The sequence below is a fragment of the Haliaeetus albicilla genome, chromosome 7, assembly GCF_947461875.1.
Source record: "Haliaeetus albicilla chromosome 7, bHalAlb1.1, whole genome shotgun sequence".
NCBI classification, from domain to species: domain Eukaryota; kingdom Metazoa; phylum Chordata; class Aves; order Accipitriformes; family Accipitridae; genus Haliaeetus; species Haliaeetus albicilla.
Genome location: NC_091489.1, coordinates 3891454 through 3913766, shown reverse-complemented (window position 1 = coordinate 3913766; position 22313 = coordinate 3891454). Strand labels below are relative to the sequence as shown.

The window sequence follows — 22313 nt, the reverse complement described above, 5'->3', positions numbered from 1 at the left end:
AGGAGGAGGTGGGGGGACGACGATGGGGGACGGGCCGGCCGCAGGGCCCGGGGCGTCGGGGAGAGCTCCGCCCCGCCGCGCTGCCCGGGGGGGGGCCGGGCCGGGCCGGCTCCGTGAGGAGAGGGGACCCCCCACACCCCCTCCCCACCCCTCTTCTCCCGCCCTGGGCCTCCATTTTAGCCCGGGGAAGAGAGGCCCGGCCCCGGGGGGCTTCTAGAAGGATCCGGGGGTGGAAGCCCCCCGGCCCCCCCCCCCCCCCCCCCCCGAACCTCCCGGCCCGGCCTGCGGGTGCTGCTGGGCCCCGTCCCCGCCGGCCGGCCCGGGGTGGGGTGGAGGTAGAAGGAGGGGGGGGGTACGGGAGAACGGGGGTCGTGTGTGTCGTGCTGGCTGTGTCCCCCCCCCTCCCCCCTTTGCTGACAGCCCTTTCTTTCCTCAGGTCCTGGATTTTTTCCACCTCCTCGAATAAATAAAGAAGAAACTTGCATACCTACCAGGCGTCGGCGGAGGCTGGAAGGATCCGGAGGCCCTCCCCGCGCTGCCGGCTGACCGCCTGGACCGCAGGTGGCGAGGATGGGCCTGGCCAAGATGCCCAGCGAGGTACGGTCTCCCCCGCTTCCCGCCTGACGAGGCCAAGCTTTGGGGTTTGCAAACCGCTGGGTCGGCCGGGCCGAGCGGCGTTCGCAGGCGGTTTTTTAGTTTCTGAGGGTGCGGGATGAGCCTGGAGCCCCTGCACGTAGTTTCTTGGTTGAATGCGTAACTTTAAAATGGAGGTTCGGGAATACGGCTGAAAATGTGGATTCATCCCGCGTGTGTGCAGGGTGTTTCTCTCCCCAAAAACCGTGCCGATGCCCGTACGTAGCGAAGAGACGTGTAGCCTCCTCTTGGGAGTGCGTGTATGTATTTCCTGGTATTACCCGTCCTTGCATGCAACAGCATCGAGACATCAAGGTATGACTTGCCCAGAAAAAGAAAGATCTCTTACTTCCCCCCACCCCCCTTATTGCATGCATCCTTAAACCCCAGGTTTACATCAATCAGGTCCTTTTTACATGCTGATATAATCTCGCTTATACATCTACTTATAATATCAAGAGAGTTTTGCGTGTACCTGTCAGAGCGGTCTCGGCTTTGTCCCATGAAAACCAAAGGTTTTCACGCTCATGTTTCCGTGCCTCTGGCTTCCAGTGCTTCTGGGTCTGGAGTGGAGGGCGGCGAGGGTTTGCTGATACTTGTTTTGAAAAGTCACCTCTTACCTTGCTAATGTTATTACAGGTAAAGAATTGTGTCCTAAGCACTTAAGTACAGCAATCAAGTTCTGTGAAGCTGAATAAAACCTAAAGGGAAGCACTAAAGGGAAGGGTATTTCCTTCTTTTCATAAATCTTCAAGCCAAAGCAGCCTGACTTTAGGCCAATTATGGAGGCTGAATTTAGACAAATTCTCTTGTAATGGGAAAACCAAAAATCTTTACTCAATCCTTTCACACTGACCTTAGACAAATCTGCTCTGGTATCTGATCTGCAGTTGGCTAACACAACAGTAAATGCTCTTATTCTTTGTACACATAATAACAGTACGTTGTTATGTGGGCTTTAAAAAAGGAATTAAACTCCCTGTTACAGGTTTTGGAGGTTTTCACCAAATTTCTTGGAAGTCTGTGTTCCTACAGTTCCTGCTGAAACTGGTAGGAAGTCAGCAGATAGCTCCTCCGGAAACTGGTCCTTATTTCCAGAGTGCCACACGCTGATGTATTGGCTAAATGGGGGTTTAGCATGTGGCTGCGTGGAGCTTGACACCTGTGTGGGTACTTGTGTAGCCATAGGGTGTTGTCAGCCCTGCGATTTCAGTGTGTATGCCAACTAGCGAGGGTCTACAGCAGTCAACAGTGATGTTGCTCTGTCTAACAAAACGTTCCAATTCCAAACGTGAGCTTGTTAGCCTCGTGCTTCAGTCTGGAAAACTTGGAGGAGTAAAAAGGTAAAATTTAAGAGCGCTCAAGCCATTGTGAAACAGAGAGACGGTGTATCTTCCTGTTGATGGCTGGGAAAGCTGCAGGTAGTGCCCGCGCTGTGCAGCCTGGCTGCTGGAAAGAGAACCCCGGCTGTGGATTTGGGAGGGCACAGAAGGCACCCGCTCGCTCCAACGGAGCGGGTCAGGGATGGGCACGTGGGAGGATAACTCCAGGTCCTTTCTGCTTCCCACAAGCTGGCAGGAGCCGAGGGGAATGAGGCGCGCCTGTGGCAGCCGGTCGCACGTAAGTCTGCTGGAGGGTGTACTGAGGAGGATGTGCAGACTGTCGTCGTGTCGGGCCGTCACGTCCGCTCGGTGTTTTTGCTTAGAGGCGTTCACCTCTTGTGGTGAGGATCTAGTTGGACCTTGTTTTTTAGAGTGTATGAGTGTGTCATCTGTTCCTATGCCAATTGCTTTAAGCCTCTGATTAGTACCTATTTGAGTGCTTTTGTGTCCTGTATCCCTGACTTGCGCTCAAACTCTAGCGCCTAATATTATCGTCACAGTTTGCAATGCTTTTTCATCATAGAGGACAGCAACTCCATTATAGCCCTTAAATTTTATAAACCTCTTTACCGGCAGCTCCTCAAAGGGGAGGGAGGGTTCCTCAGAGCAGAGGAGCAGGAAGGTCTGCCTGGTTCTTCACATCTAACGGGCACAGGAAAAAATCTGCAGACTATGCTGCTCCAAAGCTCTCTGAGCTGTGTTGGTGGTCGCAGAAATGGGAGACTCGCTACCTTTTTCCTCTCGTTGCCATTTCCCTGCCGTCGTCTGGGCACCGATTCCTCTGAGCTAGACTTGTCATAGAAAGTATCGTTAATAAGGAGAGCATGTAGGGACTTGACTTTTTCCACCTATGATCTGTGATGTCTGCCTGCATTGCCGAGGGTTTGAAGGCAGGTGAATTTGGCCGGGACTGAGGCATTTGTGTGAAGCCCTGAAGCTGGGGGCTCAGAGGCTTGCAGATTGTGTTATCTCTGGAACAGAAGCTCTTGGAGCACAGCTCTGATCTCAAGATGCTAGGTGACTCTTGGGCGTGACCAAAAGAGTAAATAATCTAATATCCTGGTTATCGGCTATGTTTCAGTCTGGTTAAACTGCTGCTCCGGTTTAGGATTAAACTGAATTATGAGCAGCTACCAATAGAGCGGTAATTTTTTCCCCGAGTCTGGAAATCCAAACAGCAGTAGAGTTGTTCCGAGTGCCCCACAGCAGAAATAGAAACTAATTCTTCTGTTAGTGGATCTGAGAAAAGCCATGTGAAAAAGAAGGCTATAACATGAATTAACAAACAGAGACTCTTAAAACTAGCGTTCATTCTGCTTGTGGCAGAGGGAGAGCTTTTGCATCCCAGTGTCAGCAGTGACCGAAGGCTGGCCTTGGGCGGTCTCAGATTTGCTGTTGACTCACGAGGGGAAATGTGAGGTGCAGGATTTGGTGCAAGTAGAAACTATGAAGACGTTCTGTGAGCCTTAGCCGTGGCTTGTGGATGAAGGAAAGTACATCAAAACTTTCCAACTGGAAGACGGAGGGAGGGTTGAGTTATGCAGCAGGTATTAGTCTGGTCTCCCTGTCAGTCCCGTACTGCTGGTAGCATACCCCTGCTTGTTACCAGTTGCTGGGTTCCGAACTAATTCTTTTATTTATGTGAAACTCCTTAACCTGTTTGTCTGCCATACAATGGAATGGAACATTACCCGTAGCAGTGGGAACAGAAGTGTGACATGTCTGTGCTGTAACTATACAAAACCCATAAGGTGTATTTCAGTGTTGAGATTTGAAAGGCTTGTCCCCTAAAACTCAATTAGCCTATGTCTCATGGTTTTATAAGACATGGGCTTTTCCATGGTAAGTGGAGGATCACATTTCCCTCTCCTTTCCTTTTTTTTTTTTTCTTTTTACATTCCCACCCCTCCCCCCCCAATATAACTACCTATAACCTGAAATGGATGGAATGCAACTTTTAAAAAGTGTCCTATCACCTTACTTATTCTGCTATTCATTTGTATTTTATTTTACTGCTCGCATCATTAAATGTCTGGGATCATACAGTGTACTCTGCGCAAAACATACTGATTTCTATAAAGAAGTATTGCCTTAATTGCTGCCATCATGGTGTTTCTTAAGCAAATACACAAGAAAGCTGATGGGATCCGAGGCTTACCCTTGCACCTCTTAGGCAGTTTCATACACATGTTTTGGATAGATCTAAGCCAACGTGATAATATTGTTGGCAGTTCATGGGGACCTACATGATATGGGGTTACAATTAAATGTAGGTTTGGATGCTTTACCCTCAGCAAGTTGATAAAACCTAGCTATTGGTCCCCAGCTGGACTAACAGCTTAAAAATTCAGGGTGCTTTATTGTGAGTACTCAGCCTGCCCTTCTTCTTCAGAAAGTATTTGACTGTATTCCCCAAACTGGTACAAATAGAAGTTCCCATGAGGACTTCGGGAATTCAGGCTCTTCTGTACAACGTACATCGGTCCGATGCAACAGTGTGGAGTATTCGAGTACTTTTGGGCATGATGAGACCTACGTCTTTGGCAGGGACTCAAAAATACAGCGGTGAAGTTTGTTTGTTACCTTTGTTAAATAGTGTTACATTCCCAGCCTCTCATCCCTATGGAAACCATAGAAATACATTTCACAGTTGAAACCATAATTGATTCAAAATAGCTTATTACTATGTCATAATAACAAATGCCCCTTAACTTCACAGAAGATTAAAATAATTTCCCCCCTAGCCTGGGTAACAATAGAGCTGTGACCTTGAGAGGTATGGATGTTCTATAAACTGGACTCTCCAATATGAGAACAAGCAACGTGTGTTGTCCTTGAAATAATGAATGTCTGTATCAGATGACTTGATCTAAATCATCAAGGGGGTTTTCAGACAAGCAGTGTTGCTTCTTATGTGGATCACTTGGCTTTTTTAGTGAGTAGTATATAAATTTCCTGTTTATATCAAGCAAACTAAAACTTAATCCATCGATCTAGAAGTCCCCAGGGAAGATCCAGGTTTGTAGCTCGACCTCAGGATTTGTTAGTAGAATAGAGACCTTGCTGTTCAGGGAGGTATCAGGGTTGCTTAGCTCTACCAGCCTCTGCACTGTTTACTGTCATGTGGCTCTACTCTGTGTTTAAGGGCTTTGCTCTTTTTCTTTCCTTTCTAGTGAGCCTTTTCAGAATAGCTGGCTGGGATGTGCTGTGTCTGTCACAGCTAAGGACCACCTTTCTTAATGTCACTGGACACTTTAACGTTGAAGAAGAATATCAGAAGAACAATGATCACTGCTAAGGTCTCTTGTTGCTACAGCTTATCTATATTTAGCTTTAAACCAGACAAGTTTTGCATATTCTGAAGCCTCTGTGGCCACTGACATTTCAGTTGGCTCCTGTTTGTTAGGATGTCTGATGAGGTTGCAAATGAAGATGCAGAAGTTGTGGTTGTGTCTGTAGGGAGTCTCATTGCTGTGTTCTTTGGTGGCCATTGCCTTCTCTACCTTCAGGATGTTTCTCAAAATGATCTAGCATCTTTGCAGGCTCAGAAGTCTCCCTTTGTGTGTCCTAGCATATTTGTTAATGTAACTATATGTACAACTATGCATATACTTATTTTATAGAGACTGTTACATTTCTGAGGCAGGTACAATCAAAGCAAGTCATGAGGATTAGTAAGTAGAGGCAATGAACCTCTGTGGGAAAGACGAGGTAATGGTCAGGTATGCGCAATTGAGTACGTAACACTCAACCATATATTGAACCCTGTGGTTTGTGTGTTCTTGACGCTTTGTAGAAGAGGGCAACTTCAAAGAAAGACTTAAAGGATGGTGCTGTAAAAATGTGGATTCGCTGGGGAGAGCTCCTCTTGTTCACGTGGGGCATCTCAACACTAGTAACAAAGCTGTGCCAGGGACTCATGGGCCAGGGTAGCTGGTACAGGAGTAGCGAGGTGACCTGGAGGAGATGTTGCGGCACTATTTTGAATGGAAAATGGAGACTGGAAGGGCTATAAAAAGGTATGTGTCAGAGGCCAAAGTTGTATTATTTTAGACTGCACAGCAATTTTTGCTACATCATCTCCAGATCAGGTTGACTGATGAAAGCTGTAGATACATCTGTGCTGCAGGAAGATCCAGATCTGTACCAGACTGTCAAGCTAGAGATCTCAGCTCTTGGTTACTCTCGCCTCAATTACCAGAAAATTCTGCAGTGCAGAAGGAACAAAAGATTAGAAACTTTATTGCACAGGAATTCTTTTTCTTTTTTTTTAAACTTGTCCACAACAGAGTGCCCTCCCTCTTCTGTTCCAGTATATAAATGCATGTATTGCTACTTCTGCTTTTTAGCTGAACTGAATTCTAGGTATTAAAAAAAAAAAAAAAAAATCAGAGGTATGTATGCTGTCGTAGGGTCCTGTGTCCTGGCTTCCTAAAGAGCTGTACAAGTGTGTTGGGGAGAAACAGATCAGGAGTTCACCATGCGACTAACCATCTTTCAGAAACACTATTTCTGTTACCCTTAAGAATAGAATATATTCTCTGTGACCCCGTTCTGTGCTGGATATGGGGTTGCTGATAACACACTGTCCTGATGTCCTCCTTGGCACTGCTTCCTTGTTGACTTAAAGCCCAGTTCAAGGTCCTTAGACTCATTTTTCAACGTTCTGCAGGAAATTGCTGAGGCTGGGTCGCTGGTGTGTTGGGATGGGGAATGGCCATCTAGGAGCGGAGGACTGTGACTGCAAGGGACAGCATGCACAGGAGCAGAGCTGGTGGTCTGCAACTCCCTGCTAGGGCATGAAAAACAGCATCGGTCTCTCTGCTGTCCTTTGCAGGACACTTTTCTTGAAAAACACTCAAGTATGAGCTGAGTTTTGAGCTTTTGCATTGGTCAGCAGAAATACAGTTGGTAGCTGGCCTCTGGGGTAGTTTTAGCCACGAAAGTAGGTGGCCACACAGGCCTGCAGAAAAAATGATGAAATGTGTTGCCCATGGATTTCCTGACCCAAAAAACCCAGCTGTAATGACAGTTCTATGGCATGATTTGCTAAGCAGTGTATTGGATTTTAAAGAGCAATAGTAGTATCTTGGCTCTGTATCTCCAAACCCTTTTTAAAGGAGAGGAGCATTGCTTTTCCCCTTGTGTGCTGGTGGGATTTGAAGCAAGAGAGGGAAAGAAACTTCTCTGCGTGTGCTGCATAATCCAGATCAGGACTGCCCATACTGGCTACAGGAACAGTATTCATAGGTCTTACCTAATTCTGCAGTGGAGACAGTACAACTTTTATTTTTTGCTCTAAACCCAACTCCCTAGGGCAAGTACTCCTCTCTGACAGTGTATAACAGCATGCACTGCTGTAGTTTTTTCCCTTTGCAGACAAATGATGGTATAAAGCACTTTTTTTTTTTTATTGGCATAACTGCATTCCTACTGTAGAGGCAGCATAGCTATAGCGAGGGGGAATTAGTGTGCTGGCTGCAATAGATACCAAATCAAAATTGGTGTGTAGACCCGCCTGAGGGGGGAGAGTGCCTTTGCCTGGCAGCAATATTGAGTGGTTTTGTGGCACCCTGAGCGTGTCAAGTGAACGTGCACGCTTCGGCTCCAGCTGTGCTGGGGGACAGATCGGTGTCACCCTCATGCAGATGGCAAAACTGAAGGTCACAGAGGTGAAATGGCTTCTGCAGTCCCAAACTAATGCTTTCCTGCTCCACTGCCTCTCAGGGCGACCTGCGCGCGTAGTGAGATGGAGTTTGTCGAGGAGAGGGAGAAAGGATCCTTATGGTGGTACGAGAAACCCTCTTCTGCTCAGCTGCAGACCACCCTCCCGAGGTTTGCGACCCTGCGTGTTGGGTAAAAAGCCTGTTTTGTAGCCTTTGACATTGGGGGCCGCAGACCCCCAGGTGCAGAGGTGCTGGGGGCATGCAGACCTCCATCGGGAGCCCTCGAGGGGGCTGGTACGGCAGGAGGTCCTGCAGCCAGGGCTGTATTTTGCAGTAACGGCTCCCAAAGCTGTGCTGGCGTTGGGTGCTGTGGATTTAGGGATTTTAATGGAATTTTTAGGCAGAATTTTTGGGAATAAAGCTGAAGAGCTTGGCAAAGGGGAAGGTGAAATGAACCAGTAAAAAGCTCCTGGGGCTGCAGGTGGACGTGGAAGAGTGAGATGTGTTGTTTTGGGGGGAAAAGCACTTAAAACGGTCAAAGTTTTTCCCTGCAGGGAGCGGGCTTTGGATGGAAAAACGGGAAGTGTTGGGGTTTTTTGGGGGGGTGGGGAGGGAGAATGCTTAAAACAGTGCCAGTTTGTGCAGGGAGGGGGGCGTGGGTGCGGGGTGGGGGGGAAGACCCCCGCGGCGGGACGGCAGCACGTGGCGTGGCGGCGGTGGGGGGGGGTGGTGGGTCCCGGACTACATCTCCCGGCATGCCCCGCGCGGCCCTGCGGAACCCTGCCCTTGGGGGGGTGTGTTCCCGACCGCGCCTGCGCGCTGCGGGGCGGAGCGAGCGCCCCCTGGCGGGAAGCGGCGAGTTGAAAGCAAGCCGCCCCGCAGCGGTGTACGCGGCGGTCGGACAATAGGCGGCGGGTTCGCCCCGCCCCTCCCCTCCCCGGCGGCGGCGGTCGCCCCTCCCGCACTGCAGCTCCTCCGCGCGGCGGGCGCCCGGCGCTGCGGCGCGGCGGCGGCGGGAGCTCGGCGGGGCCCCCTGGCTGCGGGCGGGCGGCGGGTGAGGTACGCGCGACGGCCGGCGGGGGCGCTGCGGCGCCCTCCCTCCCTCTCTCTCTCTCCCTCCCTCCTCCTCCTCCTCCTCCTCCTCCTCCCCCCCCCCCCCCCGGTGCATTCTCCGGCTGACGGGAGGGGGAGGGCAGAGAAGGAGCCCGGCCGCCATTTTCCGAGCCGCGCCGCCGCCGCGCTCGCCCGGAGCGGGGGGGAGCGGGGGGAGAAGAAAAGCACCGCAGCGCCCGCTCCGCCGCGCCCCGCCGCCCGCCGGGCCCGCCCCGCCGCCGCCCAGCGCTCCCGAACCGGGGGTGGGGGGGCCGCTCCCCCCCTACCCCCCCCCTTTCCCTTTTCCTCCCCAGCCCGCCCGCCCCAGCCCGGACTGCGGCCGCCGCTCTGCGCCCGCCGAAGGAGACGGGCGAGCCCATCCCCCCTGCCGCCGGGGCGGGCCCGAGCGGGCGGGGGGGGCGCCGGGGCTGCGGCCGGGGCTGGCGGCGTCCGCCCCGGTTGCGGCGCCTCGGCTGCCCCTCGGCCGGGGCTTGTTTGCAAACTGCGCCCATTTTGTGGGGGGCCGAGCCCGCCCGGACCGCGCTCGCCGCTCGTCACGTGGTAGGTGCCGCTCGCCCCGCGCCGCGCCGCTCCGTTCCGCGCCCGCCGCCCCGCGCCTCCCCCGCCGCCCCTTTGTTAGCGCCGCCGCGCCCCGCCGGGCCCCGCTGCGGGGCGGCCGCCGCGCCCCAACTTCTCCGCCCGGCGGGAGGCGGCTCCCCCGCCACCCCCCCCTTTCCCCACCCCCCCTCCCCAACCCTCTTCCTTCCCGGTACCGGGGAAAGTGCGGGGGTCGCGGTGGGGGAGCCGGGGGCGGGCTGACCCGCCGGCCCGTTCGCCCCCCCCCCCCCCCCCTCCCCCGCTCCTTCTTCCACCCCCGGTGCTGCGGCTCTTTCGGGTGGGGTGGGGGTGGGGATGGCGCCACTTTAAATTGAAAATCCCCGGCCCGGAGGCGCCCGGGTGGGCGGTGGGGTCCCGCCGGGCCGGGCCGGGGCCCCTCACGTGGCCGGCGGCCCCGCGGCGGCGGCTGAGCCCGGCCCCGCTTCCCCCCCCCCCCCCCCCGCCCCGCCGGGGAGGGAAAGGGACGGGGAGGCGGGGGGGGGGAGGGGGGGGAATCACCATTCCCTAACCTGCGGGGTGGGGGTGGGGGGGGTGAGGCGGGAGCGGGGGGGCACACATGCGAAGTTTTAAAAGTAAACAGAAAAAAAAAAAAAATTAAATTGCATAACCTCAATCTTGCAAAACGCGTGGAGGGGAGCAGCTCCTCCGTCCCTAAATCCGCCTGGAAAATATTAATGTTAGCGGTCTCTGGTAATCCCGGTGGGCTCCCGGCGCTGTCACCGGTGTCTGCGTGCGGGAGCCGTGGATGTGTCACGGTGCGCTTTCCCCTTCTCTCGGGGTATACAATAGCGTAATTTTTCATGTGGGTTTGAGCTGCTAAGCCATTTTCCTGTATTTACTTTCCGGCTGCTTATTTTTTATTATTTTTTTTTTTCGAACCGGCCCTGCCGATCCAGAATTATTTTTCTCAAAACAAGCTGCAGGAGCACGGCTATCCTGAAACGCTTTCCGTGATCGGTACGTGTGTTTACTTCCATCACGGGATTAGCATCTTCCAGTGCTTGATTACAGAGAAATTTCCATCCTTTTGGGGTATAAATGGGTATCATGTAAAAGGAAAAATACACCGGCCAAATTTGTTGGAAACTGGCCTTATTTTCTACAAAAAAAGCAGACCCTCCTTACAAACCGAGGTGTCGTCTGTCCGCTTGTTTAAATTTGTGTGTACAGGTGGATCCAAACACAGGCACTATATAGATTATATTGCCTGTTATGTAAAATGCACTTGAATGACAAACTGTAGTTTTCCATGAAACCGGTCAGGATATGGGAGGAACTGCAGGTTTTTTATTTGTTTTGACTGACCATTATATTTTGAACTGGTTTGGGCCATGTCTGTTCGCGGTTACATCATGTCATGTGTTGTGTACAGTGTGATTTGTGCCTCTAAAAATAAGGCGAGGTAAAAGCCCGTTTCTCGGAGGTAGGGAAGTAGGAGAGTACTTCAGCCATGGCACGGTCCCACTGACGACAGGGATATAAAATACTTTGAGGGGGCAGTTAAGGTGTTACGTGTCTCTGTGTGTGTGACTAAACCTCCACCGTAGTTACGAATCCAGGGATCTGTTTGTATAGGAGTGTTTTCTCTTTAGAACCGTGTTTGTCCTTTTTATAGCCTTTGTTTTCATGGAGAAACCTCTGATGCTCTTCCCCTGCTTTAGCGTAGTCCTCTTGAATTTTCATTCTGGCACGGGAGCGGTGCGGGTAGTAGCGCCGCTCAATCTGATTATATTATTTCTTTAATGGAGAAGTCAGCAGCCTTTTAAATCAGTGAAGAGGGAGACGAAGCAGAGTCGACCCAGGGGCTGTAAAGGCAAAGCTCGGGAAACCCCCGATCCTCCGACGGGACCAGGATCCCGGGGCTGCTCACTTTTCCTTCCCAAGGTGTCCGCTGTCGGCCACCGTCAAAAGACGAGATATGGGCGGCATGTTTTTTGGCGCGGGAGGGATGGGTATGGTGGTGTGGTGGTTTTTTGTTGTTTTGGTGTTTGTGTGGTTTGTTGGGGTTTTTTTGTTTTTTTTGTTTTTTTTTTTTGTAGCCACACTGCCAGGGTAGCACAGCTGTGTAGGGCTTAATGGATTGATATGCTGTAGGAGCAGTTAGTTGTGGAATTTGGTTGTGATACTGTTATAGCTGATTTGTAATGATTTAGCAATGAGGATGACTTGTGTTCCCTCTTCAGAGGTGATAAAACAGCAGATGACCAGGCAGATGTGGCTGTGTGTTTCTCTTAGGCTTCCCCCCTGCTCCTCTATTTCCTTTTATTTTTTTTAATGCTGTATTTGAGTCTCATTTGCTCTCAGAGATCATTTGGTAACTGGAGAACTGGTGAAATTCTGACATCATGCAAGTGAGGGGTGAAAACCGAGCAGTTCTGTGACCAAAGTCACTTCCTTTTGCCCTGTTTATAACTGTGTTTTTGTGAACGCAACTGCCATTATCTAATGAACGCTCCGAACAAAGACTGTCTCTGGAGTTTCAGCACTCCACCCTTTTTCTGCTCAGGCAGCGAGTGGTGCATGTCCTTAGGAACCTCGGAAGACTTTTCCAGGGAGGATAAGACTTAATGTATAGCAAAATAAAGATAAGGCCCGAGGACTTCCTAGGCCCTACCAAGCCAGGGAAAGGGTAAAGCTTGGTGGGGGGGTGGGTGGGAAGGGGCGAGCACCACATATTTTGATTTGTAGGCCTTCCCCCCACCCCCCCCATTCCACCTAATTTTCCAGAAAAGGAAAATTATATTTTTCTGGAACTATTTTTTGAGAGTAGGTCAGTGATATCTCTGCCCTTCCCCATGTAACAGCACCTGATTTTGCACTTTTTTTTTTTTTACTGCACTGTGTGGGAAACAGGTGTGCCAGCTTATGCCTGAATGGGAATGTAATGCAGAGGAAGTGTCTCAGGTGGGTCACATACTGATTAGACCAAATAATAAGTAAGTTCTGCACACATGCCTCTCTTCAAAATGTTTATCGTTTCATTAAAAAGAGCCTGTTAGCATTTGGGCCGTCAGAATGGCAGGTGATCTGAGAAGCACTGTTTCCGCTGTTGCATTTTATAAATACCGTGTCCCTGGTCATAACTTCCAGGAATACAATGTCTATCTGGAATGAAAAGCAGCAAAGACTTCAGCATACCGCTTGGTCTGAGAATCCTTCCTTGTAAATAGCAGTTCAGCTGCGTCTTCAAGGATGCAGTTTTCTGTAACAAATCGTTTAAATTGGAATAAAGGCTTTCTGTTTTTTCTCAGCTGGGCAAGGAGTTGTCATACTCAAATCCGCAAGAGTCCTGGTGATGCAGGACTTGAGTAAACATAATTCCATTAAACCCTGTGCGAGTCCTCTTCGGCCGAGTTCAGACCCGTGTTTTTGGAAGAGGATAGTTTGGGTAAGGTCGTGTTCAGGTTTCAAAGAAAGTTAGAAAATAAGTATGGATCTCCCCCTGCCACGAACCGCTGGTAGCAGATGACTGCCAAAGTATAAGTCAGTGTAGAGAGTCAGACAGTGAAATGGGATATGCTAATAGCTGTGAAGACTTAATTCTGGAGGACAGAGTTTTGACAGCGCAGTATCTGAATTTAGTGATGGAACTGTGCTGTTTATCTAATAAAAGGAGGAAAAAGGGTAACAAAATCGTGTCTGAAGAGAGGAAATGGGAGTAGCTGTCAGCCTGAACAGGCCGCATCTTCATCTGTTCCTTAGCTAATCTCTTCCTGCAAACTTACTTTTTGCAGATTTGGTGGAAAGGCAAGTGTTTTAAAAAAAACCTAGCTATTTTTAAAAAGTTTAATTGAAATATATATTTCTGTATCGGGAGCTGCTTTGGGCCTCAGAGACGTTAGCAAAAGATGGACCTTAAAGGTTTCTCACTTTCAGTTTTATCAAACGTTAGGAGTCCTCTCTCTGAAATCTTTATAACTTCCTGTTGAGGTCTGCAGTGACAGAGGATATGATGGGAAAGGTTACTGTCAAGTTGCCTTACGCTAAATAAGAAACAGCAAACTGAGTTCAGGCTGTAATTATGGCCCATAAAAAGGAACCTGTGATGTGTGATTGAACATCACCTTCTATTAAATGAATATCTCTGTTCTGGAGTTCATGTCATCTTGTTTTTAGTTGCTGCCGTGGCAGTCTTTGTGGATTGTTCTCTCTCCTCTGAGATCCGAGGAGCAATAAAAGCTGAGATCTGCAGTTAGCTGAGCATATGTGTCCTGGAGAACTGTGTGATGAACTCCATTCAAAATAAGGTATTTAAACTCAGCTGGAGACGAGTCTACCAGACTGGGCAGGGATCTAGTGATTGGAGACACTTAATTCTGCTCCTCTCTATTCTGTTATTTCCTCTTGAGGACATGGCCAATTAACGCAAGGAACTCTAAAATACTTTTTGTAGTGACAGCGTATGCCTTGTTTTAAAATATGAAGTATTAAGGTGGTGCCATTTATGGGGCGGGGGTTGGGGGTAAAAGTTTTGGTAAGAGTCATATGCTTTTGAGCAAAGGTTGGTATGACTGCATGTAGTGAATGAAAAATGTGTCTTTAAAATTAAAAGGCAATTCTGTTTTTTGTTTAACTTGCTCCCTGAGTCCTGAGTTCAGGTTTTCATATTTCCTGGGCAGCTTGCCCAGATTATGCGAAAGAAAAACAAAATATCTCTGATACTGGATGGGGGGGGAGACCCGGATTTCACAATTAAGGCTGCCTTTTTTTTTTTTTTTTTTTTGTCTCTGTCAGACTGCTTCTTTGCGCAAATGTCCCATTATTGTTTTTTAAACCACATTTCTTTTTATTTGACTGTAAACAGCAACTTTATTTTGAAGAGTGACTTAACAGCAGTGGGTATTTTTATCTCCAGCCACTTCATTTTCCAGGTGAAGGCATTCTCGCTTGTAATTATTCAAATTTCCAGACTTTTGATTGGGGAAATGACAGTTAATCTTGCTTTGTGGCTTTTGTTTTTCTTTCTGACATCATATTGATAAAACTGTCTCTCCCTCAGATTATGCAATTGATTTATTTATATCCAATGAGAATTCACAGGCATAAGAGAAAATTGTTCTTGAAGAAGGAGGCCTCACATTGCTGTTTCTAGAGTTGAGCAAAAGACTCTGCCACTCGTGCAGACCAGCAAGTGGAAACCAGCAGCTTTTATTTTAATCTTGAGGGCTTCTGGTCGGAAACAAAGGCTATAAAAGTGGAGCTCAATAATATCTTTCGTATTTGCTCCAGTGCATAAGCACCATTCTGTGGGATGTTCTTAATATTAAAATTCTTACTTTTCTCAGAGAGATTAGGTGCGAATCTGTAGTGTTAATATACATGGAAGGTACTCATGTATATATTGTAAAAAATCTGTGGTCCTTATGTATGTTCTTAATCTCTTTTTCATTAATATTTAAAAAAAAAAAAAAGCCTGTTTCCCAAATGTAGGTCATTATAAGCGTACAGTCTGCCAAACTGCACGTGATAGCTGGCTTATCAATAAGTTTATCGTCCTGTATTTGTCTGTCACATTTCCTTAATTAAAGCTTTGAGAGTTACTTTTCATGTAAATCTCTCTCTAAATTGGTAAACATCTGTCTTACAACTATAAAATGTTGAAAGGTGATAACAAAAGGCATGTAGAGGATCTGTTATGCATAACAGGTATAACTTTTGGTAGATGTACCTTTTTGATGCGGAAGATATTTCTAGGGCCCAGAGTGTTAGCTTGTGTGTTGAGCACCTACTTTTTAATTTACTCTGACTGCTGAGGTTAGGAGCATAGATGATGTATTTCTGTTGCAAAATGAAGTGTATAGGGATTTTATTCTAGCTTTTTTTTTTTTCTCTAAAAGACATTTGTAACCACACAAATTCAAGAGTTGGCTGCACTCTTGATTCGTAGTGGGGGAGGAGAGGGGAAGTGGGAATAGGTATAATACTCACTTCCTTCAGGGTAGCTTTGCCTTTACTGCTTCTAAAGCAACAGCACCTTCATGTACGTATCCTCTGCAAAACCTTTTTGTTGGGTAGGACAGAGCTTTGGAGGTGAAGGAGTCCGCGGGTGGTCGTGTAGTCAGCTGGGGGGGAGGCTCGCATTTAACACGGAGGTTATTTGTCCTTTACTTGCGTGTTGAACTTAAGTCTCTGCATGACCACCCGTAACCTCTTCTGTCTTAATTTCTTGTGCAAGTTGTAGGAAAAGGGGAACGCGCCCAGGTGGGTTTGGGCGAGTGCCTCATAGGAGCAGATCTGGGGAAGTAAGGAGGCCTCGCAGCAACTATAAAGAGCAGTCCCAGTGTGGTTTGGCACGTGATGAAACTAGACAGTGTGTGCAGGAATTTTGGATATAATGTCAAGTGTTTAAACTGTAATTCAGGGAATATAAATACGCAAGGTAGATGTGTGTGTCACCAGGCGGTGCTGAGAGGGATTGAAGGCAGAAGCCAGGCGGGTGCAGGGCTCCGTGGCCATGAGGGAACTCGTGTCTGCGAGGAGACCTGCTGGTGGGAGGGCATGGAGAGCCCTTCAGGAGAGAAACTGGAACGAGTTTTGAGATGGGTGGGCAAAGGAGAGGCTATTGATACTTCCCATGTCCAGGACTCAGAGCTCCCCTGATCTTCTCATGAACCTCACTGGAAGCACAGGTGGCTGGTTTCTCCCTCTGAAACTCTTGTAACAAAGATTTCAGAGAGCAAAAACTTCCCGTGTTCGTTTTGGGGTTATTTTCTGGGGTGTTGCACAAAATCATGTGCTTGGAAACCCAGTTCTCCTTTCAACGTCTGGTTGTAAAATTGGGTTTTAAAAGCAGATGGTCTTGAATAAGTCAGCACGCTGAAGGATTATTTTCAGGGGTGTCGTGACCCGATAGCTGCTCCGGGGTATAGTGTGACTGGGCCCGTTCCTCGTGCCTCTTCTAACATCCCCTCGTTGCCTCGACCTTATTCCTGCTCTTCCCTCTGCTCTGTGTTTAAAATGTGGTAAGAGTTTGAATCTTGGTGTAGTTGACGTGGAATTGTGGGTGAAGCCACCTGAGTAGGCCTGGTGGCTCTCCTCCCTCGGTGGCCTCGCATGCACTCCTCGGGAAGTGAAGGGAGATGGGCGAGTTACGGTTACCCTGTTTTTACCTGCTTACTAGAGCCTTTCATCTTTCCTCTGTTAATTAATGCTAACTGCTCCGGCAGTGCTCTAGTTTTAAAGTGAAATGAAGAACGTGCTTGTGGATTTTGAGTATTATCTTAAGACATGTTGTAAATGCCACGTTGGCCTGCCAGAAGCACCTCCTTTTGGATCTTCCCAAGTGAAGTCCAGCACAAGGTGTTGTGCCACGGCTGCTGAAGGCAGGACTGGAGCTTGTGCTGTAGCAGGCATGCTGTGGTGGTGGAACTGGAGCGGTAATCCGGTTATTCTGACAGCTGTCTACCAGCAGGACTTCTGCAGGAGGAGAAGCCTCTTGGTCACATGCATGTCAACTCAAGTGCTGGGAGTTGTAGATCCTTGGCGGAGAAACGCTGAAAAAAAGGGACCCATGGATGCTCACATCAATCTAATAATATTGATGGTGATAGCAGTTTGGGTAGAACTTGCCAGCGTGGTTTGATTCCCAGAGGCAGACAAAAGATTCAGGATAATTCTTGGAATTACTGTCAGAATTTTCAGAATGCTCTGAAGGTTCCTCAGACTGTGTCCATGTGAATGACCTTTTCTTTTCTTTATTCCTCCTTCCTATGGTCACCTCAGAGAGATGCCTTGCTATCCTCTTTCCTCCAATTCCCTGTTAGGAAGAAATCACTGATAAGTGTAATATGGCTTTAATAACCACCAAACTTATAAACGGGTGGGCGAGGATCATGCTTACAAATGTTCCCTAATATTTTTTCCAAGGATTGTTGGTAAGAGTAGAGATCTAATTCAGTGTTACAAAAACCAGTGCTGTCTAGCATGCAGATAATTTATAAGGACTTGAATAAAATTTAAAAAATACACCAAATAACTTTTGGAGGTCATCTTTAAGCTGCTAGAACAAAGCTTTATTCTTAAGGGAGGCTTTCCAGGCTTCCAAAGTATTTTAAATGCTGTCCACCCAACTAAAAGTGAAGCCAAGGAGGGTTGCAGTAGCTTAGTAGGAAGATTTTCTTTTTAAAGTGAGTTTGCTAACCTGGAGGAAAAGGCAGTATGAAAGTTTTGCTTCCTTTTTCTACTTCTGTTAATTTAACTGAAGTTGATGACCTACAAATTTGCTCTAAAATACTCTTCAGCCTAGGTAAACTCCTAAATGGCTGCAGTGTAGTGCAAATATATTCATGAAGAATCATTGCAGTTAGCACCAAGTGCAGGTTTTTCTGCTTTTTTGCAGTATGGGTATTTCCTAAGCTGCCCTCGATACCTTGCAATGCTGTGGTGGTAATTGTGGTGAAGAGCACAGATCCAGAGTCTTCCTTTGGAAGACAGACCAGCGTGTTTCTGCAGAACTTAGAGCACCCACTAGGAACAGTCATTCCAAGTGTACATGTCTCTGTAGTGAAGGTCTTGGTAGGAGGCTGGAGTGGGGAAGTCCTTTATTCTGACAGTTTTTCTCCCTCCTCTCCAAGAGCATCTTAGCTACAAGTGGAAAGTTCCCTGCAAGTTCCTTTTTTTAAATTTTTTTTTTTCCTTTTACCCTTGAATAGTAATGTTCAGTCTTTATTTAGGGACCCAAGTGGTGCCTAAAGCCATTTTCAATGAGTGTGCAGTAGATTTTTAGGCATGCAATATCCTTTTTTCAGTAAGGACAAGGTATAGTTGATTACAAAACATGCTAAGTTCTGTCAACAGGGGACTTCTGAAGTCTGAACCCACCTCTGGTGTCCCTGTACTTCTGTTAGAATAGCTTCAATTTATCTTTTTTTTTTTTTTTTTAAATCAGTTCCTCTGTGAGCATATCCTTTCTTCCCTGTCTTCTTCCTCTGTGTCACCTAACTGGATTTGGTGAGAGAGTTAGTTAGCAAGACTGTGGGTGGCCTGAACTGGAGACCTGGTGATGAGCCTGCCAGTTGGCCAACGTACATGCTCACTGGAAACCAAACAGAGCAAATTACTTTGCGCTTGTCCTGTGGGCCTTACCTCCCTGGGGGGGTGGGTTGGTTTCTCTAACTCATCTCTGACTTTTCACAAAAATTCAGGTTTTAGTATTTAGTGGTTTTCAGCCCTAATGTCTGTCTGTGGTCCCTGTTATGGGGAAGCACCTGGTCTGACACTGGGGAGCAACTGTGGTGCAGCTGAATGAGGCTGGAAACAAAACTGGCTGTTAAATTTTGCTCATTCAACATATTCAAGCTTTATAGATAGTCCTCGCTTTTCCTATAAAGTGGTATATTAATTTGGTCACTGGGGTGCGTTAATGAACAGCTACAACAAGCTTCTGCAAATTTATGTGAAATTACGGGATTGGCATATCGGGCAAGAGTTCAGGGCAACTTTTTGTTATTAAATTGACATTGAAATAGCTTATGAAGGTGCTGGATAAATTTTTCAGCAAAAGGAAAAGTAACTGTTGCACTGTTAGCACAGTGGGTTATGTGAACGCAATTTAAAAAAAGTAATTAAAAAACACTGATACTTTTAGTGCTGAAGAAGGTAGGTAAATGACCAGAAACTTGAAGGTGGGCAGGTGGGAAATGGTTGCAGTGTACATACATGAATGAAAGGTCTTTGATTGTGTCTCTTAACTTGTTTGATCTAGTTTAGTTAAGCCATGGCTTGCTATTACAGTCAGTGTAGAACTGCTCTGTCATGGTGTGCGTGTGGGTTAATCTTTATCCATGTTCTTGAAAGAGAAATGGGAATAGCTAACATTGGAAATCACCTGGCTTATTCGGAAATGTACTTCTGGGAAAGTAGGTTTCATAGACACCAGGGAAACAACTTTCTTCAAATCCAAGGCTTTCAGGGAAGCGGTGGGGTTGCCAGTGGGTGTGGGGTGGTGGGGTTTCTTTAACCACTGGGAGTTTAAGCATATGGAGAATTGTTCCCCTCAAGCCCTGTCTCTGTTACATGTTATAGTTCTAATTTGTCATTTTTAATACACCTGAGCTGGCAGTAGAAGCAGTGAAAACTGTTTTATAGATGTAGCTGAAGGATTTTAAAGGTGAAGTTGGTGAGCTGCTGGGATTGAGGAATAGGTGTAACCATGGCCGGACCTTTCATGAAGGCTGTGCTCGGTGGATGGACCGAAAGATTAGAATCGTAGTTACAAGCAGGCACTAGGTCTGGGAGATCCTGAGGACCAGCTTGCGTGTTGCTACTTCTCTTTTTAGTTGCCTGGTGCCCGGATGGCTCTGCGGAGCCCAGGGCTGGTGGTCGCAGAGGGAGGATGCTGTGCTGAACGTGGAGCTTGCGTGGCTCTACCAAGAGCATTAAGTCGTTACATCTCGCTGCGGTTGTCCCTCTTGTTTGTTTTATTTTCTACAAGTGCAATGCCTAACTTTCTCTTTTCCCTTACCTTTTGTAGGCTGCCCTCGGGAGAGGCAGTGGGAGGCAGTGGAGCTGGCCTCGGCACCGGGAGAGGCTGGACTTCCCGTCTCTCTGTGCTGAATGGCTGCGATGGCGCCCGCTCTCACTGACGCAGCAGCTGAAGCTCACCACATCCGATTCAAGCTGGCTCCCCCGTCCTCCACCTTGTCGCCTGGCAGTGCCGAGAGCAACGGCAACGCCAACAACATCCTCCTGGCTGCCAACGGCACCAAAAGGAAAGCCATTGCTCCGGAGGATCCCAGTTTAGATTTCCGAAACAACCCTACGAAGGAAGAGCTGGGCAAGCTGCAGCCACTAGTAGCCTCTTATCTCTGCTCGGATGTAACATCTGTTTCTTCAAAAGAGCCTCTGAAGCTGCAAGGAGTCTTCAACAAGCAGACAGTCCTTAAATCTCACACTCTCTTATCTCAGTCCTTCTTGAAAACAAGTGATCTGTTGGGGAGGCAACCAGTGTTGGAATTCACTTTGGAGAATCTAAAAACAATGAGTACTAATAGCCAGCCACCTCTCCCACAAGCGCCTGTAAATGGCTTGGCCAAGAAATTGGCCAAAAGTACCAATTCAGACCATGAAAACTCTAGTTCTCTGAATGGTGGGAAGTGTGCTCCTCCTTCTGCTGCCCTCCAAGGTGTTGACTATAATGCAGGAGGTTCTGAATTGGGGGACTTGAAGACCGGGTTGACCAATTGCACTCTTCCACACAGAAGCCTTGATGCAGAGCACACAACTCCATTTAGCAATAATAGCACTGCAAACAAATCTTCCCTTAATTCCATGGAGCAACAGCGGGTGCTCGAGGGTGGCAGTGGAGAGACTAGGTTGCCTGGTGTTGCTAGTCACTCTGACTTTGGGAGCAGTAAGTTGGAGGAGCAGAAACCTTCTCTGTTGGTGGGTCACCACAGTGCTCTAGACTCCGAGATGAGGACGAGGGCATTGCTGCGACGGCAGGCAGACATTGAGAACCGTGCCCGCAGGCTGCAGAAACGCTTGCAGGTGGTGCAGGCAAAGCAGGTGGAGAGACACATCCAGCAGCAGTTGGGTGGCTTCTTGGAGAAAACTCTGAGCAAGCTTCCAACTTTGGACCCCCTGAGGCATCGGAGCCAGCTGATGTTGACCAGAAAAGCGGAAGCAGCCTTGAGAAAAGCTGCAAGTGAGACAGTTACTTCAGAAGGCCTAAGCAGCTTCTTGAAGAGCGATTCGATATCAGAAGAACTGGAGAGATTCACGGCCAGTGGTATGGCCAACTTGAGATCCAGTGAACAAGCGTTTGACTCGGATGTCACTGACAGCAGCTCGGGAGGAGAGTCTGACGTTGAAGAAGAGGAACTGACCAAAGCAGACCCAGAACAACCCCATGTACCGCTGTAAGTAGCAAGTCATGCTTTGCTTATCTCTGGTGGGGGGAGAACAAGGTGAAGTGCCAGATGGAAAATCTGTGTTTTTTTGTAGGAACACTTCTTTTTTGATGGGCTTAGATCAAAGAAGTAACAGTTAAAACTAGTATGGAGTGATTTGCAGCGCACTGCCTAGTTCAGGCAGCACATGTAACGCTGAAGATAAAATTCTTCATGCATATGGTAGTTGTTGGTGTTCTTGTGGAGCTGCAAGTCCTGGAAATACTGGCTGGCTGGATTGGTACAAGCATGCTGCAGATACGAACCCAAAATACTATAAACAGTTCTCTCCATGATGTGTTGGACCTGTCCCTGAAATGAAATGTTTATCTTTTTACAATGGGAATCTTTGTTGTAAACCAGTTATATAAAGTAAGGCCAGCCTGAATCTTTGTAGCTGACAGCATGTTTGTGACTGGGGAATTACTTTTTTTGTTAAACCAACTGCCTGGAAAAAAACCTCTGAAAGGATTTGGTCCAAGTGCCAGTGGAAGTGTGAAGTGAGTGTGTTCTTCTCTTGAATCTGGGAACTTATTGTTGGGAATTTTATTCTTGTCTGTGAGTTGCATTAAATGATGACAACAGCCTCATAATTATGTTGTTAACTGGATGCTGTTTGCATAACTATTGTGTGTGGAGGAGGAAGATGCTTGTCAAGGCAAAAGGTCTTGAGACAGGTCAAGGAAGAAGGGGGATTTTTCTTCTAAAAACAAGACTTTTCCCTAGGAGTGCATATCACAGTATTTTGCACAAATCTCTTAAAAGGCTATATTCTGTGTCTAGTCTGTGTAAAATCTTGCTTGCATCAGTGGATGATCTCTTTCACCTTGATGGACCTATTGAACTTAAACCTCAGTCTGTGAAGTATAGCTGTGGTTGACAAAAAGCTCCCTGTAGCAGTCACAGGGGTCCTGTCTAGAATGCAGACGGCTTTCTGATCAAGGCTGGAAATAGTCGCCAGGACTTTTGCATACCTGCGCTATTTTGGGGTTGTTCAGATCTGTGGAGAAATAATGGAACGTATTTTGATACCT

General features: G+C 48.0%; 1 protein-coding gene across 4 annotated transcripts in view; it reads left to right on the top strand.

Annotated features, from left to right (window-relative positions):
* The first annotated feature begins 390 nt into the window (after positions 1 to 390).
* KANSL1 (KAT8 regulatory NSL complex subunit 1) overlaps positions 391 to 22313 on the top strand; it is a 101089-nt gene continuing 79166 nt past the window's right edge. For 2 of the 4 annotated variants that reach the window (XM_069786656.1, XM_069786653.1), the window contains exons 1-2: positions 8884 to 9334; positions 19863 to 21249. In XM_069786656.1, the coding sequence (XP_069642757.1) occupies positions 19946 to 21249 (1304 nt within the window). In that variant the 5' untranslated portion in view covers positions 8884 to 9334; positions 19863 to 19945. Of the gene's footprint in view, positions 598 to 8883; positions 9335 to 19862; positions 21250 to 22313 lie in introns of those variants that run through there. The other 2 variants (XM_069786654.1, XM_069786657.1) reach the window with 2 other exon arrangements.